The sequence below is a fragment of the Vombatus ursinus genome, unplaced genomic scaffold, assembly GCF_900497805.2.
Source record: "Vombatus ursinus unplaced genomic scaffold, bare-nosed wombat genome assembly UNPS02014863.1, whole genome shotgun sequence".
NCBI classification, from domain to species: domain Eukaryota; kingdom Metazoa; phylum Chordata; class Mammalia; order Diprotodontia; family Vombatidae; genus Vombatus; species Vombatus ursinus.
In genome coordinates this window covers 31,346,573-31,372,632 of record NW_020954641.1, presented here as the reverse complement: position 1 = coordinate 31,372,632, position 26,060 = coordinate 31,346,573, and the positions used below count along the sequence as shown (strand labels likewise).

General features: G+C 38.9%; 1 protein-coding gene across 1 annotated transcript in view; it reads left to right on the top strand.

Annotated features, from left to right (window-relative positions):
- ADAMTS2 (ADAM metallopeptidase with thrombospondin type 1 motif 2) overlaps nt 1–26,060 on the top strand; it is a 451,457-nt gene that overhangs the window by 271,094 nt on the left and 154,303 nt on the right. Inside the window, exon 4 of the mRNA XM_027841791.1 lies at nt 6,451–6,653. Coding sequence (XP_027697592.1) covers nt 6,451–6,653 — 203 coding nt within the window. The remainder of the gene's footprint in view (nt 1–6,450; nt 6,654–26,060) is intronic.

Below are 26,060 nucleotides of genomic sequence, written 5' to 3'. Positions count from 1 at the left end.
CTGTATCACTCTTCTGCTTAACAAACTCCAGTGACTCCCTATGAGATTTCAGATCAAATTCAAATTCTTCTGTTTGGCTTTTAAAGTCTTTTATGACCAGGCTTCAGCTTATATTTCCAGACTTTTTACACATTCCTCCTGTTCACTCGCTCTGGGTCCTTCTTGTTTGATAACCTTCCCCACACATGAGACTGCATTTCCTCTCTTCATGCCTCTGTATAGTCTGTCCCCATGCCTAGAATGCACATCTTTCTCACTTCTGACTCTTCCTAATTTCTTTCAAAACTCAGCTCAAGTACCAGCTTCTACATGAGGCCTTTCTTGGTCACCACCATCCAACTCCTCCAGTTCCCTTCTAGCTGCTAGTGCCTCCTTCCTGCAAATTACCTAGTATTTATGTATTTTATACATATTTATATAAGTGATTCTCTGATCCCCATTACCCAAAGGCCAGGTATATTACATTTTACCGCTCCCCTAGTGTTCCTCAGGGGGAATCTCTCAGCTCTACTATTAGCTGAAACCTCTACTGATTGTGTTTCCCCAGTTTAGGTGCCCAAGTACCCCAGTTCCATTTAGCTGCTTAACAGTCATATTAGCTTGTGCAAAGGACAAATTCAAAAGTATAATAAGAACATATATACAGATATTTTCCCCATTGCCTGAGGGGCGTCATCCTTGCTAAAATTACTTCAATCTCTGGGGAAGGGAATAGAGTAGGTTCATAACTTCATTCAGTTCTTACATAGCATTAATCCCACCAAGTTCCAAGTCCAAAGTCCCACCTGAGCTAGCTTCCTGGTGTCCCAGCTTCTTAGGGTTTCCCTCCTGGGCTGGTTGTAATATCTGACCTGGAATCCAGGTCCCCATGGCTTGAGCTCCCAAGTAGTGGATAGATTCTGCTTCCTGAACCTAGAATTGAAAAGGAAAAATAAAACCTCAAACCCCTTTCTTTGGGCCTCAGGGCCTAAGGGGAGGGGAAGGTGGCTCTCAGAACTTTCCCCAGCTTATTTCATGGTGTCCCTGCTGTGAATCCTTTATCCCTAGATGCTTCAGGAAGAGAGATTGTGCCTCAGGCAGGTAGATTTAAAGATGGAAACCTTTCTGGCTACAGAGCCATTGGAAAAAGGCTGCTCCCAAGCTGGCTAATGCAGAATGTCCAACTATTCATGCCTGAACCAGTCCTCTTGTCTTTCAGAAATAGGTCCCTAGGGGTAGCTAGGTGGCGCAGTGGATAGAGCACCAGCATTGGAGTCAGGAGGGCCTGAGTTCAAATCCGGCCTCAGACACATAACACTCACTAGCTGTGTGACTCTGGGCAAGTCACTTAACCCCAACTGCCTCACCAAAAAACAAAAAACAAAACAAAGCAAAAAAAAAAAAGTAGGTCCCTAGCATTTCCCATGTGGGTGCCACCATCTTAGATGGTCTGGTCATGTGCCAAAGACCTGTTATATTTATTTATGCATTCATTTTATACATGTAGATACGATTTCCTGTGATAGAATGTAAGCATCTTGAAGGCAGGGACTATTTCATTTTTGTCTGTATAGCCCCAGTATTTAGCATAATGCTTGACATATTGTTGTCATTGTTCAGTTGTTTCAGTTGTGTCTTGACTCTTTGTGACCCTGTTTGGGGTTTTCTTGGCAAAGATACTGGAATAGTTTGTCATTTTCTTCTCTAGCTCATTTTACAGGTGAGGAAACTGAGACAATAAGTGATTGCCCAAGGGTCACACAAGTAGTGAGTGTCTGAGGACAGATTTGAACTCAGGTTTTCCTGACTCCAGACCTGGTGCTCTATCCACTGTGCCACCTAGCTGCTCCAATCTGACATAAAATAGGTACTTAATAAATTCTTATTGATTATAAACTTTATATGCACAGTATATGTGTCCAAGTATAAATGTGTGTGTCAGAGGTGGCTTTTGTGCCCAGATCTTTTGCCTCCAAGTCTAGTACTCTATGGACTACATGCCACTGTTTCTAAATTTGTCTGTTTGCTTGTCTACTCACATATGACCTTAATGATGTCTTTTACATCACTTTTCATTAACAAGTTACTATTGGCAATATACTATGACCTGCCTATATCCACCACATGTTTTTCCCTTACCTTTTGGATGACTTATAATTTTTATTTTTCTAAGGTTATGAGCCTCAGTGATTTGCAGCAACCAAAGAGCAGAACTGGGAGAAAATTGAAGCTATAAAAATGAGCGATATTGATCAATTGTAGATCACTGAAAGTGCTTTGTTTCTCAAATGAGGCCCAAATTTACATTATTCTATTCAATCCTAGCTCAACTCATTTGTCCATCTAAATATCCTGGCCACAATATAGACACTTGTGCTAACTTGATATTCCCTATCTAGTTGCATTTATAATATAAATAGTTAGATTAGCTTTTATTAGGTTTGACTTAATGGTGTCTGAAATCCCCTCCTATTCTTTGATTGTGTGATTCTTTTACATAACTGTGAATTTTACTGAGGCTTTGTAGTATCCCAGGGCTGGCTTAACAAAATTAGTAAATATAAGGTTATACATGAACAAAAATAATGAAAACTTTAGCATTAATAGGAAATATTTTGTTTCAATTCTGTGCAAGGCATCTTCTATGATGCAAATATCTAAGGTCAGTATGTTTTATACCTCCTTTGATATCAATCCTCAGTGGGTCACTGAGCAAAATTAACTCAGTGATTACATCTATAATAGAGGGTTGTAAAATATACAGTAGTACATGTGGGAGATTCCTTGTTGAAAAAGTGCCTTTAGGGCTTCATTTTCTTCCCCTGGATTAAATGCTAATTAAAAATAAGAGAACAATAGAGTAGGATCTTGTATTCTGTACAGCTCTCAATTAGCTGTGTGTCCATAAGAAGGTAGAAAATTACCTGCAAAAGCCTGCCTGTTATCTTCTCATGTATTCATCAAGGATACTATAAATGCATATGTAGACCATTCCCATAAAGATTTTATAAAGGTGAAAAAATAGACATTGGGAGGTAGTTGCTGATGCCTATTTTTGATAAAAGCACAATCCAATCTTTTCCATTCTTCTGGTATCTTCTCTTTGAGACGTCTTCAAAATAAATCTCAAAAGTGCCTTTGAAATTGTGTTACCCCTATCTCACCCTACAGGAAAATAGGGGGGAAGGGGACAAGAGAGAAGGGGGATGATAGAGGGGAGGGCAGATTGGGGGAGGGGGTAATCAGAAACAAACACTTCTAAGGAGGGACAGGGTCAAAAGAGAGAATAGAATAAATTGGGGGTGGGATAGGATGAAGGGAAATATATTTAGTTTTTCACAACATGACTACTATGGAAGTGTTTTGCATGACTACATATCTATAACCGGTATCAAGTTGCTTACCTTCTCAATGAGGTTGGATGGGGAGGGAAGAAGGGACAAAATTTGGAACCTAAAGTTTTAAAAACAAATGTTAAAAAAAATGTTTTCACATGCAACTGGGAAATAAGATATACAGGCAGTGGGGTATGGAAATATATTCTGCCCTACAGGAAAATTGGAGGGGAAGGGGATAAGACAAGAGGAGGAAAGATAGTGGGGAGGGCAGATTAGGGAAAGGGGTGTTCAGAATGCGTGCCATCTTGGGGTGGGGGGATGGATGAGATAGGGAGAAAATTTGGAACTCAAAATATTGTGGAAGTGAATGTTGAGAACTAAAAATTAATTAATTTTAAAAAAGTAAAAGAATAGAATAATAAAAAAATTTAAAAATAAAAAAAGATTAAAAAAAAAAGAAATTGTGTTACCCCCAGCATGAATTTCATCTCTAAGAATTTGGTCAGGTCCAGATATTCTTCCTAACTTTATTGTATTATGTACTATTGTCACAGAATATATGGGGTCTAAATGTGATGGTTTCATCATTGCTGATGAAAATATCATTTTTGAACACTAAATGATCTGTTCTGTTCCATGTCTATTTGTTGTCCTTCCAATTTTCATCCATGCGATCCATGCATCACAGTTATATTTATCAGAATACCCAGATCCCCAAACCTCCCCAGAGTCCTCAAGAATCTACAGTCCTCACTCAAAAATACATTTTTCCATTTTCAGAGTAATTTTTTCTCTATCACTTGACCTTTCTTTACCTCTGTCCTCCAAGTTTGAGCCTCTAGACACAGTGCCTTTAGGTGACTGTTGAACAATCCATTCTGTTTCAGTCATTAGTTAGCTTCTGGCTAGCCTTATTCCCCTTCATGGATTCTATGTTCTGACCATATTCAACAGATCACTGTTTCCCCTTTTCATACCACGTTCTTCTGTCTCTTTGCCTTTTACTTTTAGGGCACACTGCCCTCTGTGTCTGGTTTATACTCTTGCCTTTTGACATCCCCTCCTCCCAACTAAGACATAGTTCACATGCCACTTCTTCCACGAAGACTCTGAATTGTTTTCTAATCTTTAATATTATATCAATGTGAGGAGCTGTTATTATTCCTCCACTCCCAGCCCCTTTCCGATAGAAATGTTCCTTTTCTCCTTGACTCTCTCAGGTCACTGTATTGGATATTTCTTATGCACTTAACAATTCTCTAATTTATATTATAATTATTTTTGTGTGTCATTCCCACTGCCTCATGCCACCCTTCACCCCCACTCAACTACAACTAGGCAACTTAAGGATAACGACTGCCATTTTTCATCTTTGTGTTCCCAGTACAATGTCTAATAATAGTATTTATTAGCATAGTTAAGCACAGTGGGTGCTTAATAAATATTTGTTGAATTTCAATTGAATCTATGAATGTCAGAATAATTTCACTGGATTTCACACAAATTTCTCTACTTATTTTCTCTGATTTTATTTTGTGAGGTGATACTACTAATTATCTGCCCTCATCTTCCTGAATAATGTTTTGCAAATGAGCTCAAATGCTATACCAGTGTTCACCGTGAATGCCATGTCTCTCTACTTGTCAAGGACAACAAATAGACATGAAATGGAACACATGTTGGTGTTTCTATAATCTCATTTCATTAACAGTTGTGAGCAGTGATTAAAACAATGAGCAATCTAGTATAGCTAAGGCAGTTTATAGACTCTTTTCGCCTCCCTCTTATGGTGACTATTTTGCATCTGTTAAACTTTTCTAAGAAATAGTAATAGTTTTTTTTTATTTCCTCCCTTTTGAGCCAACAATTTGCTTTAAAATATCAATTCAGAGCTATTGTAATTGCCACAATGTCTTTTCATCTTTAGCCTTCCTTCTAACTTGGTATTTACTTTGACCTTTATTCTAACTACTTAATGGTTTATTGGCACATGAAGAACTAATTCTGAAATAACTTCCATGTTGATAACCAGAAATTTTCTGACTCCTAATTACATTGTTTATGATGTTATTTGATGCCTTCCAACTCACTTCTTTAAAGTATTCATGATATATGTGACATTCATTTTCTAAGTTGTCTAAAAATTTTTGGTCTTTTTCATATCTTGATCCCAAACTATATTTTTCAACCTTCCTTCCTTCTTTTCTTTTGACTTCCCCATGCCCATTTACACACTGAAATTACCTAATATTAAGATATGTGTTGACTTCTTTTGGAGGTTCTTTTCAAATTCTTCAGAGAATTTCTCCACTTGTCCATCCTTCACAAGAGATACTGCCTCAGGAGATACAATTATCTTTGTAGAACGCTATTTTGTTTGCTCCTTATCATAAGTACTAGTAAGGTGAGATGTTCATGTACCCCCATAAAAAATATTTCTTGTTAACATTATGTTGCATGATGAAACAAACACAATCAGCTTCTTTTTTAATTCCTTTGAGAATTTGCATATCGTCCTTCCACTTGGCTTGATTTCTTTGATTTTCATTTCTAACAAAATATACCAATACAGATATGATTTGATTCCTCTAGTAGTATATTAACTTGTTAGTTAATGGACAAAGATAAAATATTAAAAGAACCAACAGTTAAATTAATGTTGGTTGACAGTCTAAGAATTTTGTTATTCTTTGAATCCTTGCTCCCCTTTCCACCACTCCACCATGTTCACAGTGGGAAAATATTTTCTATTTTTAGCTATCTTTTTGGTTCATCAGCAGCAGGTGTTAACTAGCCACTTTGGACCATGACTATGGGCGTTGTCTCCACTTCTGACAGTACACACCAGGCCACAATCCTGATATGTACAGTTAGAAATAGGCAAGAGCCTAAGTAGGGAATTTCAAAGCCAGCAATATTAGCTGTTTAAAAATCTCCTTACGGGAGGATGCCAAAATCCACAGATGTTTTCAGCTTATTTTTTCATATGTCCTCTGCATCACCAGGGAATAGCTTCCAGTTTAGAAATCTTCTGGGTTTCTTGACTGGATAATTTTAGTGAACTATCTGGCCGTCTCCACCTTGCCCCATAGCGGGGCCCCTGCTGATGATCTGTGTTTGTTTTTAACTCCAGGAGAAGACCTGAGAGGCCTGGATAACCTCAGCAGTATGCTTGGCCTTGTTGAAGACCGAATCAATGGCTCCAGGAGACGGTCTCGAAGGCATGCCACCGATGATGACTACAACATTGAGGTTCTCCTGGGTGTTGATGACTCTGTGGTTCAGTTTCATGGGAAGGAACACGTCCAGAAGTACCTTCTCACCCTCATGAATATTGTAAGTGACATGAATTATGAAAGCAGGGATGTGAGGACCCCGTTTAGCTTCTTGCCATTCCTATCTTGGCTGCCACCAGGGGCTTCCCCAGATTTCCTATGCCCTTAAACTTCCTTCCTGTTTCTTCCTCTGCTTTCTCATTTCTTCCTCCTCCTTTCCTTCTCTTTATCCCTCCCCCTTCCTCTCTCATTCCTTCTCCTTTCTCTTTCTTTCCTTTATTGTTGCATACTATGTATAAGACCCTATGCTCGCCACTAAATGGGGGAAAATGCAAAGATGATTTGGTTCCTACTCTTACTGACATTGTAATCTAATAAAAGTAAGGACAAGTACAGAACTAACTGATGAAAAAAAAGAGTGAGATTAAGAGCCCAGGAAAACTCTGAGAAAAGTGCTGTGAACAATTTGAAGAGAGAGATCAGTTTCATCTTGGATGAAAAGAGGTATCAGGGAAGGTTTCATGGAGGAGGTAGTAGTATTTGATCTGGCCTTCAAAGGAAGAAAGAGACTTCAGCATGCAGTTCATTATTTTGTTGTTTTGATTTTACTTTGTAATTGTGATTGCTTAAACAAAGTGACTGGCTTATAAAATACATCGAATGCACTTTATTGTCGGTGGGATTTGTAGTATAATATCCTTCAGAAAATTAAAAAGAAAATAAAGAGCAAAAAAAAAAAGTGGGGTAAGGGAAAGTATCTATTCAAAGTATGAAGCCCAGAGACAGGAGAGGGCAGTATAAGAAAAAGAATGTGGTTACAGTGTAGAATAAGTGAAGGGGAGAAATGTGAGATACGGCTGGACAGGTACTTTGGAGTCATATTGTAGAAGGCCTGGAATGTCCAACACAAGTGTTTAAACTTTCTTCAATAGATAAGGAGGAACCCACTCCGTGTTTCAGAGTAGAGGTAGAGCATGATCACAGCAGTGCCAAGAAGATTCTGGGGCAGTGGTATTAACTTCTCACAGAGCTTGGCCCCATGATAAATGCTTAATAAATGCTTGTTGACTTGGCTCGTTGACTTGGTGTGAAGAATGAATGGGAGAGATGAAAATAGAAACAGGCAGACTATATACTTCATGCAACCAGATGCTCCAGGACTAAGCTCTGTCCTTTGCCAGCAGATTGTGCTATGGGGCACAGTGTAACATAATCTGCATAAAACTGTCCCCATTGTTTGCATTGCCTTTTTAAATTCAGAGGTTATGCTAACCACATCAGAGGTTTTAAATTCAGAGGTTAAATTCGGAGGTGCTACTACTTATCCCAAGAATGACCCTGGAAGAAGCTCCTATTATTTTGGCATTTGGGTGTAAAACCTGTAAGATTTCTTGCAAAAGTTACAAAAGGTGAAAAAAAAAACCAAGCAAACAAATCCTGTTGAACTTTTTACAGAGTTTCTTAACCAGAGATCCAGGAGTTTTACACACACACACATGCACATGCACATGCATACATATTTATGCACACACAGATAGATTTTTTTAATGGTTTTTCAATATAATTGGTTTCCTATGTAATCTTATATATTTTTAAAAAATAAAACATTATTCTGAGGAATCTATAGGATCCCCCAGACTGCCAAAGGAACCCAGGACACCAAAAAAGTTAAGAAGCCCCTGTTTTCTAGACTGGGCAAGAGATTACATGTTGTAGTCTATTCAAAGAAAGCTATTAACTTTTAACATGAAAGCAGAAAAAGTTACTATACATTATATTTAATATAAGTGTTCCTGCTACTTAGGAAAAGAATCCTCTTCACACAGAGACCTCATTGGGATAAAATGAGGTAATATTTGTAAAGCATTTTGCAAACCTTGAAGTGTTATATAAATACCAGTTATTGGAGAAGATGTAGGAAAAATTGGAACTCTCAACGCATTGTTGGTGGAGTTGTGAACTGATCCAACCATTCTGGAGAGCAATTTGGAACTATGCCCAAAGGTCAACAAAATCATGCATATCCATTGATCCAGTAATATCACTACTAGATCTGTATCCCAAAGAGATCATAAAAAGGGAAAAGGATCCACATGTTCAAAAATATTTATAGCAGGTCTTTTTGTGGTGGCAAAGAATTAGAAATTGAGAGGATGCCCATCAGTTGGGGAATGGCTGAACAAGTTGTGGTATATGAATGTAATGGAATACTATTAGGCTATAAGAAATGATGAGCAGGTAGATTTCAGAAAAGACTTACATGAACTGTTGCTGAGTGAAGTGAGCAGGACCAAGAGAGTGTTGTACATAGCAACAATGACATTGTGCAGTGATTAACTATGATAGACTTAGCTCTTCTCGGCAACGCAATGATCCGAGACAATTCCAAAAGACTCATGATGGAAAATGCTAAGCATATCCAAGGAAAGAACTATGAGTCTGAATGCAGATTGAAGCATACTATTTTCACTTTTTATGTTTTTTGTTTTTTCTTTCTCCTGGTTTTTCCTTTTTGTTCTGATTCTTCTTTCACAATGCGACTGATGTGGAAATACATTTAACATGATTGTACATGTATAACCAAAAAAAAAAAATACTAGTTATTATTGGCAGTTTCAGTATACATTAAGTAATTAAATGGATCCAATCCCACTGAGGGACTTGGTTGTTCAGTTAATCTTTTCTTCTAAAGGCAGAAATTTGTGTATCTATCTAGTCATGAAGTGAGCCACAGCAGTTACATGAAGAATTGGCCACTAAAAAGGGCAAACACAAAGTAAAGGGGAAATGATCACAGGAAATAAAGAGGAAAGGACAGGATTTGAGACCATTTCTTTGATGTGACCTCATAAATCTCTGGAAATCCTTGATATAAACAAGGGAATTGAATAGAACCTTTAAACAAACATCTGAGTCGCCTGACTTGGCAAAATGAAAAGAAACCATTTCCTTCCCCTTACAATTAAGCTAAAAATATTACCAACTTATCTAACAAATGTTTATTTGACCTTGCCTAAAATTTTTGGCTTTTATCATCCCACTTAGAATTCTTCCAATTAACAATTCATTTGAATTAAGCCTTCTCTTCTTAAATTGTAAGTGCACCAAATAGATTAAGACCATTAGTACCTCAGTGTTTATTAGTTCACTCACATTGTTTTTCTTCTTATACTGAGATCAGCTACACCAAGGCAATGTGAGTTTTGTCAGAGAGAAATCACAGGACTGAGAACTTGAAAGAATCTTAAGTGATATCTAGTATAATCCTTTAGTTATACAGAAGAAAAGTAGCAAGTTAGGAAATTAGGAAAACCTAGATTCAAATCTCCTGTCAGACACTATGAGATTCTGGGCAAGTCACCTAACCTCTCTGTGCCTCAGTTTCCTCATCTGTGAAATAAGGATAATGGACTCTATGGCCTCTAAGGTCCTTTCCAGGTCTAAATCTGTATAGTTTCATGATCCTCTCGTTAAACAGACATCTGGTAGTTAAATAAAAGCAGAAGTCACACAAGTAGGAACTAGCAGAGTCAAGACCTAAATCCAGGTCCTTTGACTGCAAAAAGAAGTGATCACAGTTTTATGCATTTAGGTAAAACTGGAAAAGTCTTTAGAGGCCATTAAATCCAACTCCTTTATTTTACATATGAAGAAACTGAGTCTTGGAGAGATTAAATGATTTGACCAGGGTCACAGCCCAAGAGGTAACACAAGATCCTTGACATCTAGGAATACAGAGAGGGGACACCCAAAATGAGGAGAAGAATAAAGAAAAGGGAGAGGCAAGGGGGACAGAAATTGAGAAGAGGGCTACAGAAGGGAGAGAAGCAGAGGGATGTAAGAAAAGGGAAAGAGACTCATGCAAGGAGGGGGAGGGACAGAAGGAGATGGGAAGAAGGATGCAGAAAAGGGATTTGGATCACAAAAAAGTAAGAGGGAGAGGGATACCAAATTGGAAGGGACAGTGGGAGCTAGAGGAGTAAAGAGATGGTGAAGAAATATGGAGGAGAGGGACACAGAAAATGAGAGGGTGACGTAGAAAGTCGGAAGACAGATACAGAAAGTAAGGGAGTCTAGTGCCCATTGGCACAGGATGGATAAACTGATTAGGTATCAACACAGCCCATGTTGAGCCAGATGAAAAACCTGTTAGTGGAACTATAAATAATTTTCTTTAGAAGAAACCAGAATCTCACATCTAAACAGTGGCCTCAGTAGGACCTGTAAAATTTGACAGCAGTTGTACCAGTATAATTTGCTTGGCAGCCCTAAATGCTTAGTCAACGAGTCTATGTATTTAGGGAACAGCTGTGTAACATTTGGAAAATGGGGGTGGGGGAAAGTGGGCTAATGTGGCTGACAAGAGTAGAAAACTGTTCCAGTGGTGGAAAGGCGATGGGCTAAGTAGTGGCAAGAGAGGTCAACGAGTTCCTGAACCAGAGGGTCTGCTAATCCTCAACTCTTTTAATTTACTGAGGAAGCTAAGAGTCATTCCCCTAGTTATGTGCCAAGTCTTTAATTAACATACCTTTGGGCTGATGCTTAGTTTAAATCTTTAGCAATGACTGTTGCTGTAGGGAAGACATCTTTCTTTGTATGTAGGATGCCCTTGGTCAGGCCTTGTACCCTAGGGAAAAAGGTTCTGTGAGTCTATGGCTGTCTGAGTAGAAAGGTGACTCCCAACCTCCATTCCAATTCTAAGAAACCTTTATGGTATACTTCAATGAACAGTCCTACTCAGGCCACTTCACCTTAATCAGCCTCAGTTTCCACATCTGTAAATAGAATAGTAAGTAAAGGATTACCTCTCTCACAGGATGGTTGTGAGGAAAATGCTTTGTAAACTTTATTGGTCTATAAAAACAGGAGCATTTGTCATCCCATGGTGACTAGGTTAAGTCCATGTTAAGACTAGGATACTGTGAAAGAGGACACACCTTGTTTTCAGAATTGGATTTTGTCTGTGGATTTTCATTGCTTACCTTGGTGAATGTACAGTCCTATTTGGATTTGAATTCCACTCAGGGAATCGGTCCAGTCATGAGCTCAACTGTAGAAATTGAGAAAAGACTAGTGAGATAAGAATCAGGAGCCCTGGGGGGACATGCAGAGATCAGTCCAAGCTGTGTGACCCAAGACAAATCACTTGCTTCCCTGAGTTTCAGTTCTCTCATTTGTGAAATTATAATGATGGGTAGCACATTTTCCCAACTATTATCTTATTAAGCCCTCCCAACAGGCTAGTGAAATAAGCTGAATGGACTTCTTAACTTCATTTTAGAGACTGAGAGAAAAGAAAAATAATTTGCTCATGGTCATACAGCCAACAAGCAGTACAGATGGGACTAGAACCTGGAATTTCTGACTTCCTAGGACAGAGTTCTTTCCATCCCATAATGCTGCCTCTCCTAAAAAGGGCTATGCTTATAGACTCCCTACCTACTTCCTGGGGACTTTGTGGGGACAAATGAGATGATGCTTTCAGACTATTTTGAGCTTCTAGAAAGACCAATCCATGACTATGTTGGGACCACTAATCATGTCATGGAAAGTTGTAAAATCGTTGTGAGGTTTAATGACAAAAAGCTATAAATCTAAAATTTGTGCCTCTTTATAAATAATAATAGTTAGCATTTATGTAACACTTTTTATTTTCCAGGCACTTTATAAATATTGTCCTTACAACAATAAATAAATACATATCATCCTTACAACAACCCTGGGAGGTAGGTACTATTATTACTCCCATTTTACAGTTGGGGAAATTGAAGCAAACAGAGGTCTTGCCCAAGATCACACAGTTTGTAAGTATCTGAAGTGGTATTTGAACTCAGGTCTTCCTGGCTCCAGACCCTGCATTCTAGCCATTGTGTCACCTGACTGCCTCAGTTGAAAGATAGACTCCTTAAGATTGGTTTGGAGGTTCAGATAAACCACTTGGAGTCGGAGGGGGAGTGAAGATTAGGGAAAGGATGATCCTCACACCACTTATTTCATCGTCAATCCCAAACCAGAAATGAGCTATGTCTTTTTTTCAGAGATTTCATCATGAGATCAGAGATTTAGATCAAGAAGGAAATTCAGAGGATCAACCTCTGCATTTTACTGATGATAGAACTATAGCCTAGAGAGGGGAAATGATTCATTTTTTTCTCCAAGGGTTTTCTTATATTTATTTAATATTTTATTTTTCCCAATTACATGTAAAAATAATTTTTAATATTCGTTATTTAAAATATGAGTTCCAGATTCTCTCTCTCCCTCTCTTTTCTCCTTATTGAGAAGAAAGCAATTTGATATAGGTTATACATGTGCAGTCACACAAAACATATTTCCATATTAGTCATATTGTGAAAGAAAACATAGACCAAAAAAAAAAAGAAAAAGAAAGTTAAAAAATATGCTTTGGTCTGCATTCAGTTCTTTCTCTGGAGATGGATAGCATTTTTGATCATAAGTCCTTCTGAATTGTCTTGGTTTATTGTATTGCCGAGAATAGATAAGTCATTCATAGTTGATCATTGCACAATGTTGCTTTTACTGTGTACAGTGTTCCCCTGGTTCTGCTCATTTCACTTTGTATCAGTTCATATAAGTTTTTGCAGGTTTTTCTGAGAGCGTCCTGCTTGTCATTTCTTATAGCACAATAGTATTCCATTACATTCATATACCACAACTTCTTCAGCCATTCCCCAATTGATGGGCATCCCTCAATTTCCAGTTCTTTGCCACCACAAAAAGAGTTGCTATAAGCATTTTTTGTACATATGGGTCCTTTTCCCATTTTTATGATCTCTTTGGGATACAGACCCAGTAATATTGCTGGGTCAAAGGGTATGCACAGTTTTATAGCCTTTTGGACATATGAACCGATTTTTCTTAAGATCACACAAGAACTAAGTATTGGAATTGGGGTTCAATCCTAGGTCCTCTGACTCCAAATCTAGGGTTCTTTCATTCCAACCATAGCTATGTGGACTGGAATAGTAACTTCCCCTCTTAGCCTTAGTTTTCCTCTCCTTAAAACAAGGTGGCTGGACTAAATGGCTCTGTAAGTCTTTTTCATTTCTGACATTCTATGTTCTAAGGCTCCATCCAGTTTTGATACTCTTGTTTCTATGTTTTAATGCCTCTCCAACTCTAATATTCTACTCTCTCAGCTCCAAGGACCCTTAATGGCACTGACATTCCTTTCCTCTTCAGCTCTCTGTATTCTGTGTTCCAAAGGCCATTGCAGGTGTAACATCTTAGATCCCTCCAAAGTCCTTTCTGGCTGACATTCTATGTTTTTTGCTTTCAAATTCCTTATGCCTCTAACATTTTGTGTTTGATATTCCTTTAGCATCCACATTTTATGTTCTATATTGTGACCTTCTAACTAATTCTGGGTTCTATGACTGATGCCCATATGGTAGCATCATCTACACAGCTCTGGCTGTGAATGGACAGCGAATTCATTCATTCATTCACTCATTCTTTCATTCAGTAAATGTTGGGGATCTCACCCATGCAAGGCCCTTTTCTCGACTGCATTTTGTTTACACGCACAGGCAGTCTGGTGGGCAGGCATGTTCGTCTCATTTGCCCACTCGTGTATGGGTTTTCCCTCTCACCTCCTGACCCAAATGCTTTTTTCCGCTAGGAAGTTAGCCTGACAAGCAGTGTGGTGAACAGATGTGAAAACACACATTATTTGAATCTATTTTGGAAAAATGAGCTTCAACTGCCAGGTAACTCTCAGTATTCCTACATTCAGAACAGGTTAACAGAGCTCCCTATTTACTACAGCATATATGATAAACATGCCTCTGGGGGCCAATCAGCTTGGGAAATGCAAATGTCTTTATTCTTCTGGTGGGAAGATCTTAAAATTGATTTTTAAAGTACCTGCTTTCTAGTCAGTGCCCCGTCATGGACCAAGCATGTTACTGAGAGTCAGAATGCCCACATTTGGCTCTTGGTGTTGCTGATTGCTCCTGGACAGTCACGTTACCTCCACAATAGAATGGGGCTTAAAAAGGTCTGCCCTTTCCCTCCCTTCCACCCTCCCAGAGCCACTGTAAGACATTGTAAGAAATACATCAGACATCTCAAAGTGGAATGAGATGACACTGGCAATCAAGTTCCCCAGTACTGCAAGCCTTCAAGGGGTGACTAGCTGACATGACTAGTAGAGGGAATTTCTGTGTATTTATGGGCTAGACTCAGTGATCTCTGAGGCCTTTTCAACTTGAAGGTTCTCAATGAGGCTGTGCCAGCTGACGTGGCTTTGCTGGTTTGTTACTGTTGAACTTAGGGCAGAAACCGGTGCACTCGGGTCTAACTTCTCTTCCTTGTGCTGGCTGTGAATCAGCAAGGCTGAGTTGTATCCATAAATCAGTTAGTGGACTCTGTCAGTCCAGACATACTGAGGGGGTTTGCTTCCCCCACATTCTGAAGGTATGAGTCTAGGTATATGAAAGTGTCACAAACAAGAGTGTGCTTAAGTAGAATACTCAACAATCTGCTGTTTCATTACAAGCAGTTCCATGGAATCAGATTTCTGAAAGTCAAAGAATTCGGTTCATTAGAGTTTGAGTCTCTATCTAACTAATCTCTGAAGGTTAATTAGATGCTGATAGGAACAGTATGGCATAGTCGAAAGAACACAGAATTTGAAGACAAAAGAGCCAGTTTCAAATCCCAGTTCTACAATTTATTATTTCTATGACCTTAGGCAAAGCACTTCATCTTTCTAGGCCTCAGCTTCCTCATCCATAAAATAAAAGGGTTAGACTACATGATATGTGAGATTCATTCTAACTCTAAACACAAGGTGAGTGAAGGGCCCACTGAAATAGAAATGAATTGGTAAGATATATTGCTTTTGAGGCTAGTTTGATATCCTCTGGCCATGTGCCTGCAAATCAGATAGCTGCCATCAAAACTGGTAGTGCCTTGAGTTATAAAATAAAAATCATGTGACTGGGCTCTCCACTAGGTACAGATAAATTAGAGATAATGAACAAGATGTCATTTCTGTAAAAGTATGATTTTTCATTAAAGTAGCATCATGAATGGTAAATAAATACTAATTACCAGCATTTATACTATAAGAGAAAATACCATTTGAAGCAAAAGCAAAAGAAATATAAAACGTGGGAATGAAATTGGCACCTCCTGTTTACTACTTCAGTTATTTTTTTCATTTAATTGAGTTTCTGTTATCTTCCAAATCTTAGTGTAATCTTACCTTGTCTCCACTCCCCCAGAGTCAGAAGTCTTCAGAAGCTGTTCTTACTCTAGGATTTTAAGACTCAAATAGCCCCTGAAGCCGCTTATATCCTTTGTAAATGTGAGGTGAATTTATTATTACCAATTCAACAATAAAAACAAGTCAATAAATATGACATGCTAAGTTCTGAGGGGTACAATGATTAATAATACACAGTTATTGCTTTCTTTGACCTGACAAAATGACATGCATACAGATATCTATAATACAAATTAGAATATGTTAAGTACAAAATAAATGTACTTTTAAATTAAATTACAATTTAAGTTGTAAAGGAGAATTAAAGTTGTACAATTAAATTTAGGGTATAAGTAAAGTTGTAAAGGAGAAATGGGATAAAGTTATGATAGAGGCGTACTGGATTTGGAGTCAGAAGACCAAAAATTTAAATTCCAACTCTGCAAATGATAAGCTTACAGATCTTGGCAAATACATTTAACCTCCATGTACCTCAGTTTCCTCATCTGTAATTATGGGAATAATAATAACCACTCACCCCATGATATTTTTATGGGGCACAAAAGAGATAATGCAACCAAACTTTGTAAACTATAACGTGCTAGTTATGTCTACTGTTCTTTTTTCTTTCTTGCTCTTTCTCATGTCTCTTTTTGATGAAATTCAGGTAGGAATGTCCCTGGAGCAATGCACCATTCTGCTATCTTTCTTTCATGTTTCATGTTTGTCAGAGTGTTGTGAATGAAGATAAAATGATTTGGGTTTTATAATTGAATAAATGTATCTATCTAGCTATCTGTGTATTTATTATTTAAAACCTCTCCATAACATACTAGATCCATGTGGGGGACTGACTAGGCTTATCTTCTTTGGGTCCACCTAAACTAAAGCATCTTTGAGATAGTGCCACCTGCAGTCAGGACAATGAAGATGATATCTACTTCTTATTCCCACATTTTGATTTCTCCACTAGGTCTTTGTATTTTGAAAGTCTTTTATTCCAACATAGTTTAAATGTTATTAGTGTTTAATATGACACCATCTATTAAAAGTGTTCTTAAATTTTTATATGTCATTATTATGTTTGGATGATTTAGGGTGACACTTTTGTCTATGATAATACTCTTGTTCCACTGTGGTTTATTTGTTGAATTCCCAAGGATATATGATGTTTGAATTTTGAGGATTTGCCATCCGTTTATGAAAAATGGAAAAAAAAAGTAAGAGGGAGGGAGGAAGGAAAGAATCAAAATGTGAGAATAGGAAGTAGATATTGTCTCTTTCCTGTCTGCTGTTGGATCTATCTCAAAAATGTTTTGAATGAATCTAAAGGAAGGAAAGAAGGAAACATTTATATAGCACCTACTATGTATCAGGCACTGTGCTAAGCACTTTACAGTTATCTCATTTGACCTTCACAGCAATCCTGGGAGGTAGGTTTTTATTATTATCCTCATTTACAGATGAGGAAACAGAGGCAAATAGAGGTTAAGTAATTTGGCAAGGATCACACATCTAGTAACTAACTTAGGTCAGATTTGAAATCTTGTCTTTCTGACTCCAGGTCGAACACTTTGCCCACTGTGTCACCTAAGACCTAGGACAGTCTTAATCATACTTACTGTGTCCTTACTGTATAAATATGAAAAAGCTCAGACATTTAAAAAATATAGAAATCAATCTGGACTAGCTGAAGAGTTTACAAACAATCTGAATAAACCTTGTTTCAATTTCTTAGAAAAGTAAAGCCTCCAGGAATATTAGAGAGGCAGTATAGGGTTGTGGAAACAACATTAGATTTGGATCCTGAAGATTTGGCTTGTGTCTCTGCTCTGCTTCTCATTAGTTGTGTGACTTTGGACATTTCATTTCTCTGAACTTCACTTTCCTCATTTGTAAAGTCAACACCAATAACAAGCATTTATTAAGAGCTAACTATGTATCAGTACTGTGTTAAGCTCTATGGATGTAGAGAATACCCCACCCCACCCCTCAAAAAAGTTCCTGCAGCTCCAGAAGCTCACAGTCTAATTGGGGAGACAACATGCAAATAAGTATGTATGAAAAACCAATATAGACGGAGTAAAGGAAGGCTGAGAAGCAGGTGTGATATAGTGTCAGGAGACCTGACCTTGGAAAATAAAAACCTGGATTCAGATCCTGCCTCTGGAACATACTAGCTGAGTCACAAGGGCCAAGCCATATGGCTCCTTAGTGCCTCAGGTTATTCTCCACTATTCAGTTGCAGGAGAGTTGGTCATCTGTTGATGGAGATGTATGCGTGCCAGGAGTTCCATACCCTGATGAAATCACAGGCCTGATTCTCTCAGGGAGCAAGAGAGACAGAGACAGAGAGACAGAGAGAGAAGGAAGAAAGAAAGAAGAGGAAGGAAAGAAGGAAGGAAGGAGGGAGGGAAGGGAGGCAGGGAGGGAGGGAAAGAAAAGAAGGAAGGAAGAAAAATGGTGCCTAATAACACTTTCACTACTTACCTTACAAGGCTTTAAAGAAAATCATACGTGGTGAGGGCATAGCTTGTAGAGCTAAGAGAAACCTCAGTGCCTTAATTTTACAAAGGAAACTGCAGCCCAGAAAGTGATAAATGAGATCATCTTTGTAAAGAGTTTTGTAAACTGTTAATTAGTTTATGAGTTATTATTAATAGTAATTATTAGTTATTAATAACAATTGTAATAATGACTATTGACTAATTAGCATTAATAGTAACATTTGAATTGTGTGGTACTTCATGCTGAGTTACCCTGGGAGACTTAGGTATCTTGGGAACTAGCCAGGGAGGAGCAATTCTATCTCTGGAGAATGAATAAATGCTACTTAGTTTCTAATATGGGAAAGCGGTTAGTTGCACAAGTAAGAAACAAACAAATGATTAACTCAAAGGCTGAGGTTTTGAGAGCTTCTTGGTCCACGTGGAGAATGGTGTCAGCCCACTCCTGGAGCTCATCCTTGGGTCCAACACATAATCTGGGAGGAAATGAAAGCTGCAGTCCAGAGTGGAATTCATTAATTTCAGATTATTTTCTTAGGTCATAATGATGCCTTGATCATGTGAAGATGAAGTTGCTCCAGAATTTCTTCCCAAGGGGTCTTAAGTTTAGTCCCTGGAATGTTCAATGCAAATCAGTTCAGTTCAATTCAATTAAATTTAATTCAACAAACATTTGTTAAATGCCTGCTGTGGTCCAGTCACTATGCAGGGGCTGGGGATATGTTGGAGGTCCACCTTTAATTTCAGCATAGTTCAGGTTCAGTTTTGGGATGAAAGGAGGCATTTGTAAGCTATTGAATAGTTAACAAAAAGAGGTTTATTCTGCACTTCCACAGCAAGGATATGCAACGATGATATAGTAATACTGAGTTTTTTTGAAAGGGGGTTGTGGGCCGTGGAATGATCTGTTGTCTTCATGTGAAAATGCATCTGGTCAATAAGGCATCAGGCTATGACAACTCACTGTGGAAACCCTTGTAACAAATATGTATAGTCAAAACAAAAACAGAGGTTACATTCTAATGAAGTTAGACAACATATAAAGGGGATCCAGAAAGCATAGGGGGAGGCTAGTGGTGAGGAAGAGGTCTGGAGCCAGGCAAGTTAAGGCAAAAAACTCACCTATCAGAGCCCATTCTGGTTCTAGGGATAGAGTCCTAGGTTCCATTGTGGGAGTGGGGTAGGATTAGGGGTTGGGATGTGTGGCCAGGAAATCAGAGATCAGTTGCTGTATTTACTTGGTTATTTAGGTTCTACTCTCCCTGCTTCTGACAACCTAGGCAAGATATAAATAAGCCTATAGCCACTCTCCACTCTCCCTCCCCCAAAAAGGCCACTTTACCAGGCAGAACAACTTTTACAGAAGTGAAAAGAAGAGGGCCCTGGCCCATCTTGTCTTGGGACACATTGCTTTTGCTTGAGTGGCACACCACTTTGTCTAGAGATCTTCTTTCAACATCATAGACTATGGTTTTGCTAACTCTCAGCCTCAGATAGATACTTCTATCTTCACTTTCCTGATTCACTTTCCTTTTCTTTTCTGGCATCCCTGTATGCCCATGGATACCTCTCTGGTTTCCTACCTGTAGCTCTATTTGGCCTCCCGCTACTGTGAGTCAAGTTGAAGTTGTAGGAAGAATACAAGGCTGTGTAGCCTTGGACAAGTCACTTTACATCTCTGAGTCTTACATTTCCTTATCTGTAAAATGGGGATAATTATATTTGAATGTGTTTCTCTTAAAAAAAGGGATACTTACTCTAGGTCAGAATTGTGTGGGAACCAGCTTGAACTGGCTTGCAGGGCAATTGTTAAATTCTCATTATGAGCATTTATATCTTGGAAATCAACAAATGCTACAAATGAGGGCTTAATTTATTGTTTTGTTGGTTGTTTAGATTTAAAAAAGTGATAGATAACATGTTAATAATGCAGATTAAACCTAAAAGTGTCAAATATACTTTTTTTCCAGAGAGTAATTATTAAACATTTATGATTTCAGCCCTGCACTAGGTCCTAGGCTACTTCTATGACAAGGGCAAGTAGAATAGAACCTTAGTAGAAAAGATAGCTAGATAGAGCATTTATGAAGCACTTACTGTGTACCAGACACCATACTGAGTTCTGGGGATACAAATATAAGCTAGCAGGATAGTCATTTCCCTCAAGAAGCTTACATTCTTATGGTGTAATACAATGCCTAAAGGGAGACTAGAAAGGAAGTGGAGGTGTGGACCCATAAGGGGGTATGATGAGACAACTAAGAAATGGCATGGAGGCCTAGGGCCCAGAAAGATAAAGGAAAAGTTAATTTATCAGAGCTGGATGACCAAAGACAGAGTTCTGGTGAAGGGAAGTGAGAGTGAGGATGATGGCTAGAGATGAGACAGTCCGCTGAGCATATACCTAGGCATGGAGGACTGTTGTGAGGATCAAATGAGTTAATGTGTGTAACATCCTATGTACATGTCAGTTCTATGGAATAGACCAGTTCCTGTCCTCATCCCACTGGATAGTCTGCTGCCACTTGTAGGGTTCTATCCCTTCTTGCCATTGTACCATCTTGCACCTGCTTCTTCTTTATCCATGATCCTCCCTAAGAGGAGACAGGTTTTTACTTTTGTTGTTATCTCTGAAATAACCATATGATCATAGGTTAAAGCTGGAATAGACTTCAGAGGACGTCTGAAGTCCAACTCTCTTCTTTTACAGATGAGGAACCTAAGGACCAGGGAGGACCCATTATGTGTGTGACTTGCCCAAGGTCACACAGGGAGTGAGTGAGTCAGAGTCAAGATCTGCACTCAAGTAGAACAGCTAGGTGGCTCAGTGGATAGAGCGCTGGGCCTGGAATCAGGAAGACTCATCTTCCTGAGTTCAAATCTGGTCACAGATACTTACTAGCTGTATGGCCCTGGGCAAGTCACTTAACCCCTGTTTGCCTCTGTTTCCTCATCTGTAAAAATGAGTTGAAAAAGGGAATGGCAAACTACTTCAGTGTCTTTACCAAGAAAACCCCAGATGGAGTCATGAAGACTTGGAAACCACTGATCCAACTGAACAATAACAACAACCCCTAACTATAACTCTGGTGCCCTTTCCATGGCTGCCTCCAGTTGAATCAAACAGAACTATAGCCTTAACATATATAATATTGACCTACAAAGGCCCAACTAAGATTTATGAGAACACTAGAGGTCATCTCAATCTTATGGTCCCTCAGCTTCACTGTATAAAACCCAAGATGAGCTTCTCACCGTTGACCCTAACACTAGTAGAACCAGGTTACACAACAATTAAGAAGACTCCTCTCAAAGTGCTAACTGGGAAATAAAAAAGAAAGCAGGCATTAGCTAGAGTCATTGTGCTAAATAATCCCCATTTGAGTCATTGTACAGAGAGCAGTGTGAAGGCACAGGACTCCAAGAGGTCAGGTTAGAGACAGGGACTCCTAGAGGCAGGGGACGAATTGGGATAGATGAGGAAAAGAGTGCCAAAGAAACTCCAAATTTGCAATTTGTAATAGTCATTTGTAATATTTGTAATTTGTGAAAAAGTAAAAGGCTATTTGTAATAGCCATTGAGAGGTTCTAGGTCTGAGAGGCAACAAAAGGAAATTTAATGTAGCCATCCATTTTACAGATATGAGGACACTGGGTCCCAGAAAGGAGACGTAGTTACACAGTGAGCTTGTTGTTGCTCTTATGTGGTCAAGAGGATGCTCACTTGATTAGCACGGGATGGTAAAGAACGAGGACTTGTGTGTACCCATCAGGGCAGAAGCTAGAAGACCAATTCCTACAAGACAGAAGACTATCAATTACACCAAAAGGAGCCTCATCCTTAACTGGAAAGAAACCAATTTCTTCGTTTTTTTTTTTGTTTGTTTTTGTTGTTGTTGTTGTTGCTGGTTTTTTTTTTAACTAGCCTTGATTTCATGGCCATTAAAAAGTATTTGAATTTCCTAAGTGTGTTTGGACTTTACACATTTTTGGAATTTCACTCCAAGATACTGAAGAGCCCAGTTTGGTAAGATATATTAGTATCAGAAATCAAGAACAAAACTGTATACATTGAACTTTGGTATTTTTCATAGAGGCAGCTCAGTGGTAGACTGGATGGATCCCTGGGCCTGAAGTCATGAAGACCTGAGTTCAAATTTAGCCTCAGATGCTCTCTAGCTGTGTGATCCTGGGCAAATCACTTAATCTCTGCTTGTCTCAGTTTCCTTTTCTGTCAAATGGGGATAACCATAGCACCTACATTCTAGGGTTATTGTGAGGATCAAATGAGTTAATATTTGAAACCTTAAAGTTTTATATAAATGCTAGCTAGTTGTAGTAGAACAGGATAACAATCTACAAAGCTGCAAATTAATTGTTCTGCCATCTGATCTGGGGTTAGGTTTGATCATAGACTCGAGTGCTGTTACAGCTGGAAAACACCTAAGAGATCACCTAGTCTAATTCCATCATTTGATGCATCGGGGAAACTGAGATATAGAAAGGGTATGTGACTTGCCCAAAGTCATGCCAGGAGGAACGGACAAAACTGGGACTAGAATCTGGGCATCCTGATGCTCAGGGCTCTTTCCATTGCACCTCACTGTCTCACGCAGAATTGCATTTCAACGCATTGTCTAGTGCTCATGATTCTCCCACTTTGGATACTATCAACATATTTAAAACAGAAGTAATAAATTATCTTAAGATTAAAAATGTAACTAGAGCCAAAACAGAGCGATCTGACTGCCAGCACACATGCATTTTCAGTCCCACGCGCCTTCCATTCCTAGGCTGGTTTATATTCTGTCTTTTCCATCAGAACCAGTGTGACCAGAATGCTAGCTTATCTGTCACCACTCACAAATAGAGGCAAAGTTTTCAAGGATGGTAAAACACTATCAGAATCACTGAGATTTTGGAGGAACACAGCATCTTATCATAGTCTCATTTGTTATAACCATTTCTGCATGTTTCATAGTGGACCATTGCCAAAGAATTCATCATCTAGTGGCCAGTCTCCTGGCTGACAGTCTGAGCACCAAAGCCATACCCATGGAATGTTAAAGACTGGAGGAAGGCTTAAAGAGATTTGAACAGATCCTCCATAGAGGGTGGATGGGAAGATATGGACAAGGACTTCACAGAATAAGAAAGCATGATGGGTTGCAACTCTCTTGTGAGAGGGAGCATCCTAATGGATGAAATGAATTGAATCCAAGGGGCAGCTAGGAGGTGCAGTGGATAGAGCACTGGCCCTGGATTCAGGAGGACCTGAGTTCAAATCCAGCCTCAGACGCATAACACTTACTGGCTGTGTCACCCTGGGCAAGTCACTTAACCGCATTGCCTAGCTAAAAAAAAAAGAAATGAATTGGATCCATTGATGTATTGTTGTTATTGAAGTATTTGTGCAACTTTCTCTTGTCCCCTAGTGATTGTAATCTCCTTGAAGACAAAGGTAGTCTTATTTCATCTTTGAATCCCCAAAATGGAGCTCAGTGCCTTGTACCTGATAGTTGTTTAGTAAAAGTTTGTTAAATTGAATTGAATCTTAGAGTTGGAAGGAACTTTGGAAATTACCGAGTACAACCTCCCACCCAGAGATTCCCACCTTATATGAGCATGGAGTTATCTATAGTCTATTTGAATACCTCCAGTAAAAAAAGAGTTCACTATCTAACAACATGTCTTTTTTCCTTGTTGGACAGCTCTAATGGTTGAGAAGTCCTTAGCTATATTACATTGGAATCTTCCTTATACCCTACCTCCCATAACTTGTACCCATTGTTTCTTGTTCTACTATTTGAGGCCAGGTTGAACCCAATTTCCCAGGACAACCGTTACAGATATTGAAAGATAATTAGTATGGACCCCCATTCTTACTTCAGTTATTGAAAGAGAACTTTCCCAGTAACTTCAACTGGTCCTCATATATCATATAACAACAGTTTCCAATCCTCTCTCCATCCTAGTTGTCCTTCTCAGCTTATGAATGTCCTCCCTAAAATAGAACTAAATGAAAAATACTGCTGATGTGGCCTGATCAGAACCAAGGACAGCAGGTCTGTCCTCTCCCTCACTAAGGTTGCCATCCTTTTATTAACACAAACTAAGATTGTGTTCTTTCACAAACATCCCCGTCTTGGCATGCAGAGACTTGAGCAGATCCTCCATGGAGATATGGATGAGGACTTCACAGGATAAGAAAACATGATGGGTTGCAACTCTACTATAGTGAGGGCTGCTGTTGGGGGTTCTTGGAAGTTGTACCAATAAAAAGCAATCTCTGGCAGGGCCTCTGAAGCTAGAAGGTTCCCGAGTATTGACCTAGTGATGGACTGAGTATGGCTGATGACCATCTGAATGGAGGCTCATCACCAGAAGGTTGGTCACTGGGGATGAATTTTGTAGCCCTGAAAATTTGTGAAATACAGAACGTTTGTAATAGCTACCAACTAGCTGGCATTTACATGGTTCTTTAAGATTGGCAAAGTGTTTTACAAATATTCTCATTTGATCCTCACAGTCATCCAGGGAAGGAGGTGGCATTATTATCCCCATTTTACAGATGAAGAAATTGAGGCAAACAGAGGTGAAATGACTTGCCCAGCATCACACAGCTAGTAAGTTTTGGAGGCCAGATTTGAACTCAGGTTTTCTTCACTCCAGGTCTAACAGAGGCAGCTCAGTGGCACCGGGTATAGAGCTCTGGGTCTGGATTCAGGAAGATCTGAGTTCAAATCCAGCCTCCGCCACTTGTTAGCTGTGTGATCTTGGGCAAGTCACTTCATCCTTCTTGGCCTCAGTTTCCTCAACTGTAAAATGGGGATAATAATAGTACTTATTTCACACAGTTATTGTGAGGATCAAATGAGATAATATTTGTAAAGCACTTAGCACAGTACCTGACTTGTAGTAGATACTGTATAAAAGTTTATTCCTCTTCCTTTCCAGTGCTCTGTCCAGTGTGACTCGGTAAAGTCACAACTCAAACTGATGGGTCATTCACAGTATCAAAGATGACATCAATTCTATTGTATGCCATATCACCATCTTCATATCTATTAAGTTTTTAATCCATCCCTAAAACCCCCAGGATTTTGTCACATGGGCTGTTATCTTGTCATGTTTCCTCCATCTTATTTTTGTATTTTTTAACTGAAGTGTAGGATTTTATATTTATTACTATTAAATTTCATTTTATTAGATTCAGCACATAATTCTAACCTGTTGAAATCTTTTCTGATCCTCTCCGTGTCACCCAGTCTGTAAATGATTCCTCTCAGTTTCTTATCGTTTCCAAATTGGCCAATCCACAGGTGAAACCAGGCCAGAGGTTTTTGGGAGGCCTATGGACTCCTTCTCAGTATAATGTTCTCAGATCCATGAAATAAAATACAGAAGATTACAAAGAAAGCTAATTATGTTGAAACACAGTTATTAAATTTTTTTTTAAGAGTTTACGGAATCCAGATTAAGAACATCTTCTTTAGCAAGTATCTGAGGCCAGATTTGAATTCAAGTGTTCCTGACTCCATTCCAGAGCTAGTTTGTGTTCTTTTCTAGAAGTTCATTCCTGTGGATTTGTGAGGGGTGGCCAATTGCAGTATTTCTGAGATTGTTCAAGGGCAGAGCATGGTCCTCCCTCCTAATTTCTGTTTCTATGACACAAGGTGTCTCTCTCTCTCTCTCTCTCTCTCTCTCTCTCTCTCTCTCTCTCTCTCTC